The sequence below is a fragment of the Rhamphochromis longiceps genome, linkage group LG2, assembly GCF_057381845.1.
Source record: "Rhamphochromis longiceps isolate RC_006_pf linkage group LG2, R_longiceps_female_GT1.1, whole genome shotgun sequence".
NCBI lineage: Eukaryota > Metazoa > Chordata > Actinopteri > Cichliformes > Cichlidae > Rhamphochromis > Rhamphochromis longiceps.
In genome coordinates, this window is record NC_140558.1 from 39,177,206 (window position 1) to 39,196,794 (window position 19,589).

The window sequence follows — 19,589 nt, forward strand, 5'->3', positions numbered from 1 at the left end:
GATTTTAAAAAAAAAATCTTTATCCCCCAAATGAGAAATCACTGTGTTAAAGCAGCTAAAACATGAAAAGCAACTTAGCTCAGTAACATGTGTACAGTATCACAAAAGAAAATAGCTTGAAAAGTTTTAAATAGAAAAAACAATAAGTTAAGAGCTCAATAAATGTAAATATAATATAATAAGTGCCTTAAATCTGATGATTTGGTGAAGACCTTTTGTACGTGTCCTTGTGGCAGCAGAGTGCAACAGAGAAAGTGTTCAGCTGCGTGTCCAACAAGTGCTGCAGAAGGTGGTGAGGATCCATTAACTATCCGTAGCCATTCACTACATCTTCACTCATTTGGATGACCTCCTCATCAGCTGATGGAGGAATCCAGAAAGTGTGTTGACTCTAACTGGGGCAATAGCGATGCTAAAATTCATCAGCGAGTTAAATGGATGCATTAAAACAGCTTTACTCAGTGTTTAGACCCCACAAACATTCTTTCACAGTACCGTGCTTCGGAATGATTTAATTTACTGAATTAATCCAAATTTTTACCTTCATAATATGCATACTTTCTGAGTCAAAGACCCTAGAAGTACACCAGAGGCTCCAAATTCATGACTGTTAAAAAATGCTGTGAGTTGTTATAGCTATTTATCCCACATTATATGATGCACTTTTCAAAGTTTTCTCAAGTGATAGAACATCCAGGGCACCATTGCTGGGCTCTGTTACTCTGGACCATGAACATTCAATTGATGCAGTTTTGTTATTGAAGCTATAATGTATCTAGTGGAATCGATGCTCATAGTTATTCATAGGACGAAATTGTCGTCAAACAGATTTGGTTTCAGTTTTTAACAGACGTCAAATGTGTTAGTCATCCCTGAAAATTTTATGTGGATATGTCCTCTACTTAAGCAGTTACAGATGTTTAAAATGCTGGGCAAAAGGGTCAGCTAAGCCATTTCCTATGTACTCTGTATATAGGAATTGGCTTATCTCACCTATGTACAATTTTGAAATTAAGTCTTATATTAATTTCCATTTATAGATCAGATTGAATTATCTTAGAGCTATGTTCATTTTAAAGGACATTTTGTGTTTCTGGTGTCAAACAGAGATACTGAAAGCATTGTTTTCTTTGTAGCACATTTGTAAAGATTATTTAAAATTGCTTCTTTTTTGGCTTGAATTTTAACTTCACCAGCTGTCAATCACCTTAATAGTGCGTGGAATGAAACAGGATCAAGGTTTTTGTCAAATGAGGACATATCTGCATGTACTTACATGTCCACTATTGATGCTAGGCAGTTCCAAATGCCATTTCTTGGACTTGTAATAAACTGCAACTTAAAAAAAAAAAATTGGATTATTGCCGAGAGTTGCACCAGCAAAATTTTCTAAAAATAAATAAATTAAGATACACAGAAGTTAAAAGTAAGGTCTGTGTTGTAATTTTAGATTTATATTTACAAGTAATGTGATCACAGTAAGAGAAGGTTTAAATCATCAGTACTCTCTGCCAAGGAAACCCCTGTTAGGGACGCTCCTTTCAGGATACAAATGTTCAAATTCTGGGCAGAGAAGACAAACGGCGGGAGTGAGAGGTAAAGGGGGCTATCTGCATACGTCTGAAACTGACCGATGCCACAAACTATCAGCCCTTTTATAATGCAGTCTTACGATCCCTTCCGAGGCAATTCAACTCCCATTCACACCTTGACCCATGTGACCTTAATGACTCACACAATGGCAGGTTGTGGCACTGTCTCACAGAGAATTCACACCTTGGCTCATGTCACCCTAAAGACTCACTGGATGACTGGGTGGGTCAGTATCACCTCCAAGGTGACAACTTCAGTTAAGGTTAAATACCTGGGAATCATATCACCTTTTAGAACTAAAGAAGCCTTTCAGATCAGAATGTCTTCATGAACGTTATAAAAAGAAGGCCAGTAGCTTTTTTCTCAAGCACTTAGGACAAGGATGACTGGCTGGACCTTATCCTATCTGACTTTGGGCTAGATCAGAGACAGGTAAAAACACTTTCACAGTGAGTGGAAACCAGAATACCCAGGGGAAACCCACATTGCCACAGGAAAAGCATGCAAACTTCACACACAAAGGCCGCAGCCGACCATAAGGTTCAAACCAGGGGCCTTAGTACAAAGCGAGAGAGCAATCTGAGTCCTGAAATAAACAAAAGATTGGAATATGTTTGCCAGTGAGCAGATATGGATCAAAACAGTGCTCGATTTGAAATGCTTTAAAATTGGCTTAGTGTTAATGTTAAATGTAAAAAAATATATATTTTGTTTGTTTACAAGAAATCTCCACAGGGCGTCTTGTTGTGGAATATTGCTCCGTAGTGTCACTTGTGGTCAAATATTCCAAAGCATGCCTTTAACACAGGACTGAAAACAATGCATTTTGGATATATTTGTATTGAAGACAGCATGGCAATGAAACTATTCTCCCCCCCCTTACAGCAACAAGGTCCTAGGCTTGAATCTGGCAGCTATATAGAGCCTTCCTTTCTGGGGAGAGTATCTTCTGTCTGTGTGGGTTCTGTTATGGACTCCGGCTTCCTCACAAAGTCCACATACTTGGTGATTATTGTAGGTCGGAATGTGAGCATGAATGATTATCTGTCTCTATGTTAGCCCTATGATAGACTGGTGATGTGACCTTGGTATACCTCACCTCTCTCCCAGTGACAGCTGGTATAGGCTACAGCTTCCCAGTGACCCTGAATTGGATAAATAGTTAGGAGAATGCATGGATGTGTGGATGAAGCTCTTCCTTTATGATGATGTGTTCTAACAACAGAAAGAGGCCGGCCATAAAAAACTGAAATCACAAATGCACTTGTGATAAACAGAGAGAATGTGGACACATAGAGGTGAAACTGAAACTGATAATTATTTGATGCAGTGCACTTGTGTGATTTATAGCGAAGCGTGTAGTGCTACGCTGCAGACCGGTCTGTTAACAGAGTGACAGCTGTCTTGTATAAAAGGTTTGTGATGCTTTGAGTCAATCATAACTGATTAGAAAAATGTAAGCTTCAAGTGGGTGAAAGAATTTACTCCTAATCTTCTTCTACACAATAATGTGTACCCGCCATCAAGAGTAGACGGCCTGATTTGGTGCAGACCAATGCAGATGTTGTACCATCTTGAAAATCAGTCACTGGAACTAAATTGCTGTTTCAGTTGGACTTTAATCTCTGCAGCGTGTTCCCAGTTTTACAAGCAATGTCATTTGCTGTTAGATGCCTGTGGCCATTTTGATGGTCATCTTCTCGGACTTACGCATGATTCCAGTGACTGTAGACCCGGAGCCCTGGAGAGTGTGACCTGCAGAGCCGTCTATGTCTCAGTCGAAGGTTTGTGCCATATCTATAAGCGACATCTACGGTTTTCTCATTCTGAATCATCTTCCTTTTATGTTCTTGTCTGTCTATTTGTCTTTTCTCCTCATGAAACACCTTAAATTGATCACATGCCACATGAACATCTGGCTGGTTGTCAGAATTGCTCAAGAACATTTCATTTAGCCCTAGTGTTGTGGGTTGCGGATGTTGTGCTAGTGTTTCTTGTTAAGTTTTAGGTCCCCCATCCCAAAATGATGCATATTAATATAAAATGTGTTTTTAAAAAATCAGCTGCAGTGTCCCACTTACTCTGGATAATTCTTAGATGTCACTGTCAGCAGTTTCCATAGACTCTGTCCATCAGTGTGAAGTTGTGTATTTTCAGTGACAACTGCTCACAGCAAGGTCTTTAGATCATCCAGACTGTCCATTATCAGTCAGATATCTCAAAATCTGGGCAGATAAAATCTAAACTGTGAAATCCTAAAGCTTTCATGTGCAGTAAGCATGTATGTCATTTTGTATTTGGGCTTACAATTTAACCGATATGATGGTGTCTAAAAAATAACCAGCTCAGGTTAGCCTGCAGTCAGTCCCCTAAATAGATAATTGTGTGAACATGAATTCAGTGGAAGCAGTGGCCATTACTGGCACAGACAGCTGTCCTACTGTGCAGTGTGTGTAGCAGTTGTCTGATGAGGCTTTTATAGCATCTCTGACAGTTTTGCTCGGTCAGATCCTTTATGAAAGATCTCAGGTACTGCTCCCCAGTTCCTCTTTTCAAGAAAAAGAAGTATGTCTCCTCCCTAAATCTGCAGACAAGCCTCATTTGGCAAATAGACCACGGGCCCTATATCATAAACTTCCACTAACACACATTCAATCCATCCATTTTCGCTTGTGTTTGCTTTTAGCGCTTTACCTACTGGTTAAGTTTTGATCCGTTGAAGGTTTGTATCCTGGAAAATGTGGTACTTTAACAGCAGTGATGATTTGTTCACTGACTTAAGCTACTTTTACAGCCTCTAATAAGTTGCCTGGGTGTCCCGACCTTTCTGGCCCTTTGGGAGGTCCAGGCATAGCAATGCAGCAAAATGCTTTAAATGAATTTAACTAAAATGAATTTGTTAACTGAAATAAAATAGACATTGTGTTATGTGAATCTCACTCACTTGCTTTTTAAACTTTATTTTTCTAACATCTATATTTGTGCTGTTGTAATATTTATTCTGTCTTGTCTGTCATGTTGCCAAGAGAACAAGCTATTTCTGTTTTTAATTAGCCTCTGTGAGCTTCTTTCAAGACTTTTAAAGTGATTCATTAGTAACTCAACAATATATTTAGCCACAGGTTTGGTTTGTAAAGCAAAACCTTTGGCTGTCATATCTACAGATGATGTCAGACTCTTTATTAGCCTGTGTGGGTGACATTTAGGACACAGGCCCTCCATCTTGCTTGTGCATATTTTGGTTCTTTTTTTTTTTGGTTTTGTTACTTCATCTGTTCACAATCCAGAGACAGTGAACTGGCAGAGAGAGGGAGGTGTGGCATGCAACAAATGCCACCCAGCGTGGAGTTAAACAGTTACAGTTAGAATAATATGGTATGCCCTTAACCTTTTTAGTATTATGCTGTATCAGTTTGCAGATTCATCATAACACTCACTGCCCTCAAGTGCTGTTGTTTAGAGACTGCATCTGAACTACGATATTTCATTCACACAGGAAATATATATAGGCTGTCTAACTCGTGTCCAAAGCTTCCTGCCTTAGCAGATTCATATTAACACCCGCTCTAGAAAAGGTATTACTCAATACCTTTATTTTACAGCACCACACAGAATGGTAAAGCTACAGCCCGAGCAATATAGGATGTTTTAAATGATGGACAGACCATGAAACAGTGACACGACATAAACAGTATTCAGTATTTAGCATCTGAAATTGCAGTTGCGGTATATCTGCTGTGAGCTAATATCAGCAAATATAAAGCCCACCAGTAAAGGTAGTTTCTAACCATTTTGTCTCCACTGCTAAACATGTAAAAACTTATTGGGTAAACTGTGCAGCAGTGGCAAAGAAAATGTATTTACACTTCATGTAAGTGGCTACGTTTTAACAAACAATGAATGAACCTTTACAGTGAAAACTGGTCACTTTGATTTTTGGCTTTTTACTTCTTTTTGCACATCTGCAGTGAGCTGGATGGCCTCGTAGGAGACTGCAGCGTGCCGTGATTAATTGGGCTGCACGGGTCTGACGCTAAACCATCATTAGAATGTTAAAGTAATGCGTGGGCAGCTTAATTGGACTTGAAGACACGCTTAATCAAAATTTAGATCACACCTTTTTCTTTTCTTTTTTTAAGTGACCTCTAAGCAGAACATCTAAATCTGCTGTGAGAAGCTGCTTTATAAGGACTGTATGTCTGACTCGCCGAGGATCGTTCATTTAAAGATTCAAGCCCACCGAGCACCCAGCGTGTTTGTTATTCACCTGTAGGGCTTTACCCGGCGCTAGGACCCAGGGTGCGCGATTTTCATCTCCAGCTGCTGCAGACCGAAAACTGGCAATAAGGGAAGATCGCGAGGACAAGCCAAAATTACATACTGTATTCATTCTACTTCAAAATCACATCCCCGGACCCGCAGCGAAGCCACCGTGGAGACAACAATAGCTTGTTGCGCTGTGTGTGAAGGCTTTGTGGCTGTAGACGGCTCGGAGCGCAAGGTAAGACGGTGCAATACCATGCGATTACTAATAACAAAGGCGTTACGGGCGAGCAGGGGGCATTAAAGGGGGCATTGCACAATGCTATTGAGGGCGAGCAAAACTCTGCCAAACTTTGACCTGGATATCTGCATTTTCTAGTTGTCGCTGTCTTGCGGGAGCCGCTACCGGAGCCTGTAGTTGCGGAGATGTTTCGCTGTTATCCCACGGCATTATGTAGGATCGTGTCACATGTAGCCTATGGACAAGCCAACTTGTGTGTCGAGATGACATCTGAGTGTGCAGTCCAAGCGTGCCGGCAGTGGATGCAGTCGGTTACCCAAACGCGGACACGGTAACTGAAGGCAAAGAGATATGTTTTAATTTCAGGCAGATTTAAAAGGCGATGTGGACGGCGCATCGGGCCATCCATTAACCTGGAAAATAAGAACATCACCCTGACTGTTTCTGTGATCGGCTGCCTTCCTCCTTTCGTTCGCTGTGGAATAATTCATTACTTAGACCAAGATGGAAGAATAATGCGCTTGATTTTCACTCAAGCGCGTTATTCTTCCATCCTCCCAGCCTCGACATTCAACACTGACCAGGTGAACCACCAACTCAGACGGGACATCCTCGTCGCTGCTGGAGAGCATGGCGGCCTAAATAGGTAGGGTCGATAATCTCCAATATGACTCACAGATAGATGACTGTGAATGCCCACTTTGAAGACGGTGTATTCTTTCATAAAAAGAGATCGGGCCTTCGATATAAACAACGTGCCTTCATCTATATCGCAGTTGTCATAGTGCATGTGCGGACTGCTACATCCCTGCTCGACTGATTTACAAATGCACGTATAACAAGTTTTTTTTTGAAGCCCTCAGATGTCCGATGTGCAGCCCGTGAACCAAACTCGTCTATAATTGGTGAAGCGCCGAGCGGCCGGCCACTACCGGGATAGCTCTTGCGCGGTCGTTGAGGTCTCCGGGTTACCCCGACTCAGACACAATGCGATGTGTCAGCAGGCGACTTTGTGATACTCGTGCTTTATGCTCGGTCCTCTTCGGCGTTCTTCCTCCGTTTTTCCTTCTTTCTTTTTTACTGATCGGCGTTTTTTTTTGTTTCCCAATTTCACGTTTGGCCATCTGTCAACGATTTGGCTGCCTGCACGCAGCCATTACTGAGCGAATGGCGAAGGGCATGTTAGAGGCTCTCACACACCGATCCACTCCGCGATAGGAGAGCAGCGGGGAAGTAGTTTCTGCTCGCGGTGCTCTCGGCGGATGGACGCGATCGTTTGTCCTGCACCGCCGTGCTGGTCAGGATCCGACACAGATCGTGCATGGTAGTAAACAAACTCTTTTTCAGTGGCGCGACGATGTCAGGGTCCCCCCGTGTGTATGCGTGCACGGTTATTTCCTCACCATCGCAAGTATTGAGAAAAGTAGGAAATTTGTTGGCCTAAAGGAGCGGATACCCTTGTAAACAGCAGGCCTGCGCTGCTTTCAGGATTCAGGTAAGACAAGTGGCCTAATTACAGCAGGGTAACCTGTACCGCTTAACTACTGAGCCAAAATGTGATTATGGAGTGAGAGGGCTAAATATCCTGTGGTTGTTTATCTTTTGAGGGGAGAGAATCGGGCAGGACCAAGTGTAAACCTCCTGCTCCACAGGCTGGGTTGAAACTTTAAGGTTTTTTTTGTTTGTTTGTTTGTTTGCCTTTGTTTGAATGGAAGCTGCAGATGTGTTGTCATTCACTTCATAACTGCACACATGAGCTGGTGGTCGACAGATATCCAGCTCCCTGCAGTCAGAGAAGGAGGAGGCTGCTCATGTTTCAGTGTGAACTTGTTCCAATTCACAACAGGCTACAAATGGTTGTAAACGAATGGGGATTTTGTTCTATTACAAATGAGGCACACAACCTTCTAGAGAAGGTTGTAGATGATATTACCTTTGCAATAACGTGTCTTGTTTTGTATCCTGACCCTCTTCGGTTGTGTTAAACACAGTGTGGCTTCTATATTAAGCATGTTTGGATTGTTGTCAGTAGGTTGTAGGCTCTTGTCCTTCTGCATTGGGTCAGCTGTCTGGATTTTTATACAGAGAAGAAATCTGAGGGCTAACATTAACATTCAAAACCCAAGCCTCATCCATATTGTAGTTATGCCTTGAACTTGTCTTAAAACCACTTCTCTCTATCCAGTTAAAACCTGAGCTGACCTGATAGTAACAGGAAATGTGATTTTGACACACAGCACTGCAAGAGGTGAATGACAGGGAACTGAAGAGGCACCGCTGAGGGAATGGCACTCTGTTTGTTCATATATTCATTATAAATGTTTATTAGCGGCCGTGTTTATAGAATTGCTTCACAGCATGAGGCCTGGACTGGCTCATTCCAAGTGTCACATAAAATATTAATAATAATAAAAATCACATGCTTCAGTTGGGATGTTTTCAGCATAATACATGTGGTGACTGTGCATGGCAAAAAGGAAGTAAATTTGCAAAGAAGAATGATGAGTTGTGTTCTTGGTGTTTTCTATGAAAGAGAGCAAGCATCTGCGAGCAAATTGTTGATGTGAATAATCCTAACTCAGCACTTTAATAACATCACTTTTGGTTTGTAAAGCAATGTGAAAATAGTTATGCAGATAGTTTAAAATCAGTTCGATTAAACACGATGAAAACACAGGTGTAAAATTTCCAAAAGAGCTTGCAAGAAAAAGTTGGGTTTGAGCTGAGCTGACAGAGGTCAGTGCTGGAAGCTTAATCTCATTCACTGGTAAGGTTGGATGCATGGTATCGTCACAAATAACGAAAAAATGTATGTGAGGATCATAGGTTTCATGCGTATCTATTTCAAAAGAATCCAGTAAAATAAAAAAGGAAAAAAGTAAAGCTTTCCCCTCCACATCTTCTCCCAGCTATAGTCCGCCAGTCTGCAGCCTACAGCATGTAACTGGAGAGCCTCCAACACCCCGGAGTCTTTCTTCCTCGCGTTAATTCCCCTGCAACGGACCCAAACCTCTCCCACTCTTTTTTTTAATTCATATTGTGGCCGTTTAGAAACCATCACCCACAGCTGACTGTTAATTGACCCGCTGACACCCAGACGCGCACGGACATCCAGCGATACTCGGGGCTAAATTTGTTGTTGTTGTGGGTTTGAATAAAATGTTTTTGTTTTTTAAACGAGGTTTATTACTTCGTTACCCCGATAAGCCTTTTCAGTTTAGCGCACCGTTACACTCTTTTGGTCGCGATCCCCCCCATTCCCCTTGAGCGGCTGGAGCTCGCGTTGCATGCCGGTACCTGCAGTCCTCACCGCTCCCTGCCTCTCCAGCGTTTAATCCTGGGCGTGGATAGCCGAGCACTACATCTCCCATGCTGTCACCGTGCACCCTTCTGCTCCCCCCCACCCCCTCTCTCGCTCTCTCTCACACCAGACTGGAGACTGGAGATACGGAACGGACCGTCTTGGCGACCCCCCCTCTCCTACCCTCCCCTCCTCCCTCCCCCAGCCCCTCGGACTTTTAGGACCGAAAACCGTCGAGATCAGTGAGCAGCCGCGGACTGTAGAGGCGAAAGGCTGGACACGGCCGTATCACAGTCGTGCCTGCACGGTGGTTCACATGCCATCTGGACGAGCAGGTTCGTAACTGTTTGTGTCATTAGAAATCTTTTTATCCCTACAGCTGATTGTCTTGGGGACTATTCAGTATTTTGCGTAGAAAGAGAAAGCCCGAAAGGGGCCGGAGAGGAGAGCAGAGGACAGGCTCGGTGGGTCGGGGGCTCTGATGAATGCCTTTCCACGCCGAAGTGGCTCAGTCGGTCCGCTAAAGGGCCGATAAGAGGGACGGGAGCACTTCGCATTAGGTCGGGGATAAATAACAGTAGCTTGCCTCAACATGCAAACCGCCGGGAGAGCTGCGAGGGCTTCGCGGAGAATCCGCTGCGCAGGGAAGCTGGAAACCTAACGTTGCTGGAGGTGGTGGTGGTAGTGGTGGTCAGCGGAGTTAACTATATTGTTTGCCCCCTTTTCATGGCCACTCCAGCCGCACAATAAGTTGTGCCACCCACCCCTATGGTCGTTCTCCTGCTGGTTACTTTTCTTCCCCCCCACACACACTTATCTGCCAGTAAGTCTGCGCCTCCAGTTTTCTGTGCTATCAGCGGCAGAAACGGATTATTTGTTTGTAAAAACGTCTACCGGCAGGGTTACTTTGTAGGCTGATGAAACGGGCCAGGAGTTTAGTTTGTTTGGCTCTCCCGTTGTTCTCCCCGCGTCTTCGCATTGATGTTCACTTACCTTATCAGGGGGAGATGTGACACATTGTGTGCTCCTACGTCGTAGCCCAGGCAGCCACTAGACAGGAGCGGAATCTCTCGTGTCACTTTGCTATATTTTCCTCAAACATCTGTCTTTCATCTCTGGACCTTTCCATCCCATCCTCTCCGGGTTATTTAGACGAGGTTCAGAGACGCAGACAGCCTGTCTGCTCAGTTTGCGCCCGTGTTTTTGTGCGGATGGACCGATCACCTGAGAGCCAGTTGCCATTCTCTCATTATGGTGACTGCTCGCCATCTCCAGCGAGAGAGAGAGGAGGGAGCGACCCGGAGCTCTCCAGAGTTTTTTCTTGCTGATAATTATAGCAGAGGTAAACGTGTTGTTTTCGGGGTTCCCTAACGCTTCAGTGGGCATGTGTTGTTATTGTGCACTTTTCAGATGTGACATTGGGAACGTGTGTCTTTTGTGCCGTGTACGTGGGCTGGGCAGCGAGCTGACCGGGTGGAAGTAGGCTACATCGGAACAATTTGGCTTCTTCGCGGCTGTTTTTCCTCAAAGGCTTTTTCTTTCTTTCTCTCTTTTCTCCCAGGCTCGACTTTGTGTTGTCCACGGTGTGTGTGTGAGGCTGTCTGTGTGCGTATGCGCGGACTGCTGCATATATTTACTGGCCTACATCAGAGCGGATGAATTCAAATGTTTAGTGGCGGAGTCGACCGCGATCGCAGCACAAAGACAAAGTAGCTGTAAGCAACTGTTGTACGGTAATGTATGCAGACCGTCGCTGCACACAGCGGCATCTGCATCGCTGGATTTCCCTTTTTTCAGTCGTGCTCGCAGATTCCAGCAGAGATTGGCTTGTCAGTCATTATGTGTATCATCTTCGTTATGTTTCACTGATTCAAGGGTGAAGCATTTCCATTTCCCCCCAAAGCTTTGGCACAGATTTTCTTGTTGCACAGTCCCTTTTGTAGTCGTCTCATTTGCTTGCAGATGCGCTCGTCTGCGCTCACCTCTATCTACAGTAAATACTAGGGTCAGTTCCAGCGTGTGTCCCCGGTGTAAGCTGTGTACTTATATGATATGAAGTTGATTCACGCTTTAATTATAATTCCTAATCGTGTGTATGGCCATCAGTGCTTTTTAACTTGTCTTGTGCGAGTTTTCAATAGAAAAGCAGTGAGTGGGATTGTCTGGTCATTAAATCTGGCTGATGAGCATTTAAGGCTGCATGCCAGTAACTGGTCCAGTTATGCATAATCATTAACTATATGCGCACATGCAAAAACCTTTGCTCGTTTCTTGTCACTCGCGGGTGTGCATGACTTAATCAACACAAAACACACACACTGATGTCGGCTCTAACAAAAGATCATTTGAGCAGTAACAGCTGATTGCCTCATGGATTACTGAATGAGCCTGCTGGGGACAGGCCCTGGGTCGCCTTAGGTAGAGCCTCTATTTGAAGTGACTGTTAAAAGCATTTCTCACTGGGCTCCTGCAGTAAAAACCAGGGGTATCCCATTCATGTTTTTTTTTTATCCCAATCTTGTAATATTGAGATTCTGCTGATTCCAGGTCTAATCTAGCATTGATATTTATTTTTTGCACATTTTCCCCTAATGCGCGTGTATGCCCAGGCTGCATTAAAGTTAGCACATGTTATCCTACATAATTTTCGCTTTTTTTGCTAATTGTCCCTTGATGTTCTCAAGTGTAATAGATATTTTTGCTTATTAATGAAGCTTCTGGCACAGTTTTTGTGCTGATGTTAATGTCAAATAAGGAGGTTTTGAGCTCTGCAGTTACTGAGTGAGTAGAGTGTTGATGACATATTGCATAGTGTAGTTGTACATGGTGGCCGAGTTGCACTTTGCAATAATACCACTTACAGTTGACTGTGAATTGTCTAGGAGGGAAGAAATTTCACATTCGTTGCAGTGATGGCATCCTATTACAGTACCACTCTCAAATTAATTGAACTCTTTAGAACAACCTATTTTTTGACAAATGTTTGTAAAGGCAGTTTGCATGGCTAGGTGCTTGGTTTTGTGGCAATGAGACTGAAAACACCTGAGAGATGTGGCTCGGTATTATTGTTCCTATTGTGTACACCTGCTGAAGGGGAAACCTCCTCTGTGTTCAACCAGGACGATTTTGTAAAGTCACAAGCTTGAGCGAGAACCTCCAGTGAACATGTAGACGTAGAAATTGTTATGCCCATTTTTATTACTGAAGACAGTAATAATTATTTGAACACGATTCAACTTTTTGGCTCAAAAAAACTTTGATGGTTTCTCATAATTTTCTTTTTTGTATGATGTGATATTTTGTATGATATGGACTCTGTGGCAGGGAGGTTGTCAGAAGGATTAAAACCATCTCCTTTAATTTCCAACATAAAAAGTTTCAGGAGTACATCATATTTAAGGTTAACTTGCAGAAATGAAATGGAACATGAAAGAGGTGATCATTTGTGGTACTCCTCCAAAAGTTGATTCTGTTCATCTGGACGTAGCGTTTTCAGTGGGAGAAACGTTTCGTCACTCATCCAAGTGACTTCTTCAGTCTCAGCTGACTGCAGGTTTCCCCAGCCTTATAAACAGTACATTTGCATAATGACTGAAACCAGCCCACTGAAGGAACAATGGGCTGAGAGGTCAGTTCCTTAATCATAATTATGCAAATTCTCATGACCATTGATCAACAACCACTGACCAAAACCCACTGATCAAAGACCACTGATCAATGGCCATGAGTACCATTCACCGAGAGTTGGGGAATGGCTTCAATCACATCATTGTAAGATGGCGAAAGATGTACCCTCAGGCCCCCTCCTCGATTCAGAGATGGTCTTTCCCTTTTCACGTAAATGGCCTCCTTGATTCCGCACTCAAACCAGCGTTCCTCCCTGTCCAGGATGTGAACATCCTCATCATTGAAAGAGTGTCCACTGGCCTGTAGGTGTAAATAGACTGCAGAGTCCTGGCCCAGCCATTCCCCAACTCTCTGTGAATGGTACTTATGGTCTTTGATCAGTGGGTTTTGGTCAGTGGGTTTTGGTCAGTGGTTGTTGATCAATGGTCGTGAGAATTTGATTTTGACGTCACTTGGATGAGTGACGAAACGTTTCTCCCACAAAACGCTACGTCCAGATGAACAGAATCAACTTTTGGAGATTTACTTTCCTGGATGATCGAGAATGCATCAAGACATCATTTGTGGTAGTTTCTTACGTGTCTCTGCCAAGGGTTCATTGGATCCTAATCCTTCTATGCTTCAATTAATGCATTAGATCTCATTTTACGCAGTGAATGTACAATGTTCTTTTAGTGAAGAGAGTTCACATTTCAAATGGATGAGCACTGGCAGCTTTCCACATCCCCTATGTGCAACAAAATAAAATCAAAGGGAATAACACAACGAATACGTGCCATCAGTTTACCACACTTCTCTCTGCTGCTCTAGATTGTCTCCTTGTTCTTAGGAAATTGTAACACAGCTGAACTCCAAGCATATCTTAAAGAAAGGAAGTTTTCAGTTGCCCAAAGTTAGTTACTTATTTCTTCTTCTCGAAGGTTTAGTCGAACAGATATTTTCTGTAGCTGAAAGGAGAACGGTGCTAAAGTAATCACAGCAAGTGGTTTTATGTTTTTTCTCTTGTGTGTTTTGCAGCATATCACTGTATTTGAAGGAGAACTCTCACCTGACTGACGCAGATACCCCCTAAGGCATGTTGTGCTAAAGAAACACCTATGCAGGTAATTGGCTTTTTTTTTCTGCTGAAGTTGTATTGCTTGAATAGCGCATCCTGTCCTCTTATCTAATTAACACCAGCCTCATGAACTTTTCTTATTACTCAGGTGGATCCCACACTAATGAATGTAGGGGATGGAGGCACGGTGAGCAGAGAGATCAGTGCTCCAAATAAAGCGTCTGCTAGCATGGTGGGAAATCCCCCCCAGACGCTCCCCCCTGAGTTCAGAGGAGATGTTGCTCTCAGTCAGCAAAATAAGACAACTCCAACAAAAGACTGTAAGACTGTAAAAGCCTGCCCGGACAACTACAACCACAGCCCCGAACTTTCTCCACCGCAACTGCCCAACAATGCACCAATGTCCGGCTTGGTCCTCACCAGCTCAGAAAAGAGAACAGACAAAAGAGCAGAAACCTCTAAGCTCAAAGCTGATGGTTCTGGGGTCTTCCCCACTCCTCAGTGGTCGAGTGGTGTAAAAGTTAGCCAGGAGGATTCACTCAGCCCCTGTCACAGCAATGTGACATCCAATAAGAAATCCCATTCACAAACACAATCTGTGCAAAGTGTCCCACCTGGGTTTCAGTGCTCTGCCATGTTTAAACCAGCCCAGCCTGTTGCCTTCCTTCCCACAGCAAATTTTTCCTCTCCACTTTGTAAAATGAATCTTCCACCAGCATTAGGTCAGATTGCAGCATTGAGAGAAGCCCCAGCCACTCAGTTTCAGAAAGAAAGCCAGCCTCAAAGCTCAGGTGTTGCTGGGCCACCTCTCATGCGGACCTATCCCTACCCGTTGTCTGTGGCCCGGACTCCGGCTGCAGAGAAAAAGACGGGCACGTCGACCTCAAAACTCAGATCTAACCACGCATCAAGTAAGAATGCTAAATCTGTTGGAGAACATAAATCTTTAGCTTCTGTGGTAGCCTCACCAGCTATTGCCCTACCATTGCAACATCCATCATTAACTTCAGCTGCACCCACTCACTACACCTTGTCTCCGACTGCTGCCATTTGCTGTGGCTCTGCTCTGGCCAACATCGCCTCACAGAGCAGAATGCTGAACCATGTAGAGAAAAGCAACAGCATAGATAAGACAACCATGGGCTCTCTAAAAACCACACCTCCTGCAACAGACGACCACACAGTCTGCTCAGTTGAATCAAGAGATGTACCTCTTGATTTGTCCGCCAAATCAAAACGCCCTAAATGCTTAAATGACCCTCCTGTTACTATGATGGAATCCCACAATAATGAGTCAAATCAGAGAGAATTTCTGAATTCAAAGAAGACTCATTCTGCAAATTACGGCTCCGCTCTGCAATACCCCATCTTACCAAACACCCACCGAAATGGATCTCATCAAAAGCAATTAAATAGGTCTCAGAATCACCAGATCCCAGAGGTCAAACCAGCCTGGGGTAAGGGATCTTCACAAGATTCAATAAAAAACATCCCTGGTACATATGTGGGAGTTGCTAGTCCAATATTGGCTTCTACTCTAAGGGGCAAAGATGGAAAAGGGACGTTTGTGGATGAATTCCAGAGTTTTGCAAAGCAGGAGTTTATATCTATAATTGACCAGGGAGAACATCTGGCCACAGGAGGAAAGAAGCCATCCTGTCTGATGAAGGGTAACCAACACACTCACAGTGTCAAGCATGTTAAAAACACCAGCACAACCATAACTAAGAACTGTCCCTCAAAAGGAGCCCTAACCACTGCGTTGTTAAGCTCAACCAATGCTCAAATTCCTCAGAAATGTGGGCCTGGCAAAACAGCGGTACCATACTCTGCTCCCCTTGTCAGTCCAGCTTGGCAGCAGGCATCTCATCTCACATCATCACATCAAGCTTCTTCTAATCATCGAAAAATCACACAAGGATCTCCAAAGACTAAGGGCACCGCAGTTACAGACAGTTGTAAGTTTCCAAGTGCCCATCACAGCCCGTCCAAACCTGAGGATGATAAGTGGGAGAGAATGAAGTCTCCTCTGTCTAACCTTGCGTCCATTGTAAAGCAGCAAGCTCTTGATACAACAACACTGACGGATGAAGGTAATTCCCAAGCATCGCCTGTTGCATCACGAAAAGCTGATGGTCTGAATACACTCACGGGAAATCAAGACATACAATCTAAGCATACCTCTACTTTTGAATACCCACCATGCTGGTCTGTGGAAAAGTGGCCTAGTGCACCATCTCAAGGGGATTTCACTCAAGCTATGAAAAGACATGACAAGGCAAATGCCGCTGAGCTTTTGGAGAATAACACTGACATGCACACCAGTCAGGGAGAGCACATGGGACTTCAGGTGAAGCAAGGCTCCTCAAAGCCCGCAGGCCAGTCTCATCTCTACGGGAGCAGTGCATCAACAAATGGGAACAGGATGGAGAGTAAACTAGCCCAGGTGTTAGAGGGGGAGATATTGAGGAAAGAAAGTGGGCCGTCAGACAGTCCTCCTGGTGACAAATTGGAGGGCATGGCTGCATCTATTCTTACAGGCCAGTGTGCAGGGGGAGGCGACAAGTTTGAGAAGAAAACAAACGGAACCAAAGAGGAGTCGCCAACCAAAGCAAAAGCTGCTGCCGTCAAACAAAAGAAGAACAGTCCTAAGAAGCCAGCAAAAGAGAAATCTCCAACAGATGCATTACAGAAGGCTGCAAGAAGGAAAAAGCAAGAGACAGAAAATACTCCAACCAAAGTGTCCCCTAAAAAGAAGGTAAATTATTAATTCCTATTACTCTCATTATTTCTCTTTGGTTAAATTTGAAGAAATATTTAAGGTAGCAATCGTCTTTTAAGAGTTTAAAGAGCGAAAAGGCTATTCAGAGCTCCCTTTCATATTATTAAGTTATGACTGATGGTTTCACTTTCGAGGGCTTATTGTGAGTCTCTTGCATCCTCTCTGTCACCACGAGAGGCTCATGATCAATAACCTCCAATAGAGCGTGCTCACTCTGTCCCCTGTGTATTTCTGCAGAAGAAACAATGTGCACCTGTGCTGGAGCAGAGTCTGTCAGCGGGAAAACCTTCCCCTCCAACTAAAGAGGCGATTCCAGGGGAAAAGATCAGTCCCAGCAAGGCCGAGCAGCAAACCTGCAACAAATCAGGTAGAGTCTTTGTTTCTTCCTTAATCCTATAGCTTTTACATTTTTTACAAAAATGTAAATTTAATGATACTTTTATTTAGTTAAAAAAAGTTTTGTTGTAGTATATGGTTTGATTACTCTGGGTTCAGTTTCAGTTTTAGAGCTAAGTAACCTGCAGTCAGTGTCTCAGTCTTACTCTCAGCATAGAGTCTGGTGTGAATGTAACAATCAGATGTGATTTAATCAGTTCCAGATAGCAGTCCTCAGACTTTGGAGACTTCAGCGTCTCTCATTAGTCCCGCCGTATCCACCAAGGAGGCCGAAGCCACAGAGTGCTCCTTCCCAAGACTGAGGCGAAGGCGGCGGCGAGTTGATGACGCTCGACTTGACCTCTGGGGCTTTGCGACGCCCTCCCCTCCACCCCCGCCAATGCCTCCTCCCCCAATATCCCCTTCGCCCTCTCTGACTCTGCCCCAACCTGTTCGCCGTCCGAGAGGGAGGCCTCGATCAAATCCTCTGCCGGAACGTACGCTACAGGGCAAGGGAAAAACATCTGGCGCTGAGGGCGATACGCCATCTCGTAAGAAACGTCGGCGATGTCGTAATAAGAAGTATCAGACTGGGGACTACATCACAGAGAAAGACAAGCTGGAAGATGGAGAACACCTCGAAGAATCTAACTCTCTGATAAAGGACGCTGGAGTCCCAGAAGGTAGAGATCAGTTAAAAGTTATCCTGGTCAGAAGGTTAAAAAAGAAAAAGATTCACATATTACAGTATTAAAAGAGAATGACTTGAGAATCAATGAAGTTCAACATTTGAATACAGCAGCTGTTGAATATTTTTATGCAATCCAAAGCTCACTAAATGACCGGTAGTAAGTAGGCATCTAATCAGTTAATCAACTGACTACTTAATTGCTAAAAAATTATTTTCAGCTATTTAAATTATTAATTGTTTTAATTCATTTATTTTTCAAAAACATCAGTGAAAATAGTCAGAAGTGTAATTGAAAATAAAAATTATTGTTACTTGTTTTTTAGTCCTTCAAGCACATCAAACATTAGTTAGAAACAGCCTCACAAAAAAGCCTGAATCATTCTCTTTTAATACCATTATACATTAATCCTTTTTTGGCTGCTGACCATAAAAAGCGACAAAACATTTGGCTCTGTTGGCTCGTGACGAGTATTTGTCATCTTTTCTGACGTTTCATAGACTAAGTGATTATTCATTCTTTAAAAAAAAAAAATCTGATGAATGAATCGGTACAGACAATAATGTAAAGCTCTGTTCTACTCTGTGAAGTAGTCAGTATACATATACATATAAATTTAGCAACAAAAAACTAGTTTGCTGTGTATTCACTTTAATCTTTTCTGATGGTTGGTTTTAGTACAGAAGTAACAAAAATGACCAATTCATGTTGCTTTGATGTTTTTCTTCCATTATAATTCCATATTTATTTGGTCAAAATAGAGCTGAGTAAAGCTTTAAAAAGCCAAAATCCTCCAGATGTTATGGCATTTAAGGTAAATGTTAAATAAAATACACATATTCGTAGATAACTTAGTTACTCACAGGTGACGATGCTGGTTTTCCCTGAGTTCTGAGATTGTTCATGAAAGAAATTTCTGTTTAATGAATTTAAGAATGAATGACTCCAAACTGTCACTTAGCTTGGAGACTCAAGCTGTGTCCATGCTTGTTGCGCACTGCGTTGTCGCTGACAGCTGGTCGCTAGCAGACATTCCAGTCTACGGTTGCCAAGGTAACCGTCTAACGTATTTAATACCCTGTGATAGGTAGTCACTTCAGTACTTAGGTTCACAAAGGTTTTGCTTGGGACCCGCTCACATTGCGTCTCTGGCTGTTTTTTCGCAGTAATAAGATGTTTTAGCTCCGCTACCTTTGCAATAACTTTCTTCTGATTGGCTGCCCCTCGAAAACCAAAGATGTAGAGAGCAGGCAGGTGAGGGTGAGAATCTGTGCTCACAGCTAGAGCTGAGCGCCTGGGAGGATGATGTTAATAATGATATTCCCTCTCGCTGACATGATACAGTAGGACTGTGCAATTAATCTGTGGCATGTTTAGTTCAGCTCCAGGCAAGATGATGGAAAGAGAGGCTTTGGTGAGTAGCAAAACCATCAGCTGTTAGGAATCACCTTGGTTTGGTTTTTCTGAAGAAATTACACAAATAAATTATGGTTAAAAAGTTGAACTTCATCGAGCAGCTCTGTCCCACTGAGGAAAAAGTAGAAAAAACTGTCTGAATCTTGAGATTTTGACTCACAGGTATTATTTATTTATGTATTTACAGATGTCATTATTTTAAATTTTTCCTATGTTTAATATATGTTCTATTCAATTAAATTCAG

General features: G+C 43.1%; 1 protein-coding gene across 8 annotated transcripts in view; it reads left to right on the forward strand.

Moving 5' to 3' along the window:
* The window catches only part of bcorl1 (BCL6 corepressor-like 1), a 30,536-nt gene that overhangs the window by 1,788 nt on the left and 9,159 nt on the right, over window positions 1–19,589 (forward strand). The window contains exons 1-6 of one of the 8 annotated variants that reach the window (XM_085428263.1): window positions 5,426–6,094; window positions 6,236–6,743; window positions 14,043–14,128; window positions 14,231–16,840; window positions 17,102–17,231; window positions 17,458–17,922. In XM_085428263.1, the coding sequence (XP_085284389.1) occupies window positions 14,123–14,128; window positions 14,231–16,840; window positions 17,102–17,231; window positions 17,458–17,922 (3,211 nt within the window). In that variant the 5' untranslated portion in view covers window positions 5,426–6,094; window positions 6,236–6,743; window positions 14,043–14,122. The other 7 variants (XM_085428229.1, XM_085428271.1, XM_085428237.1 and 4 more) reach the window with 7 other exon arrangements.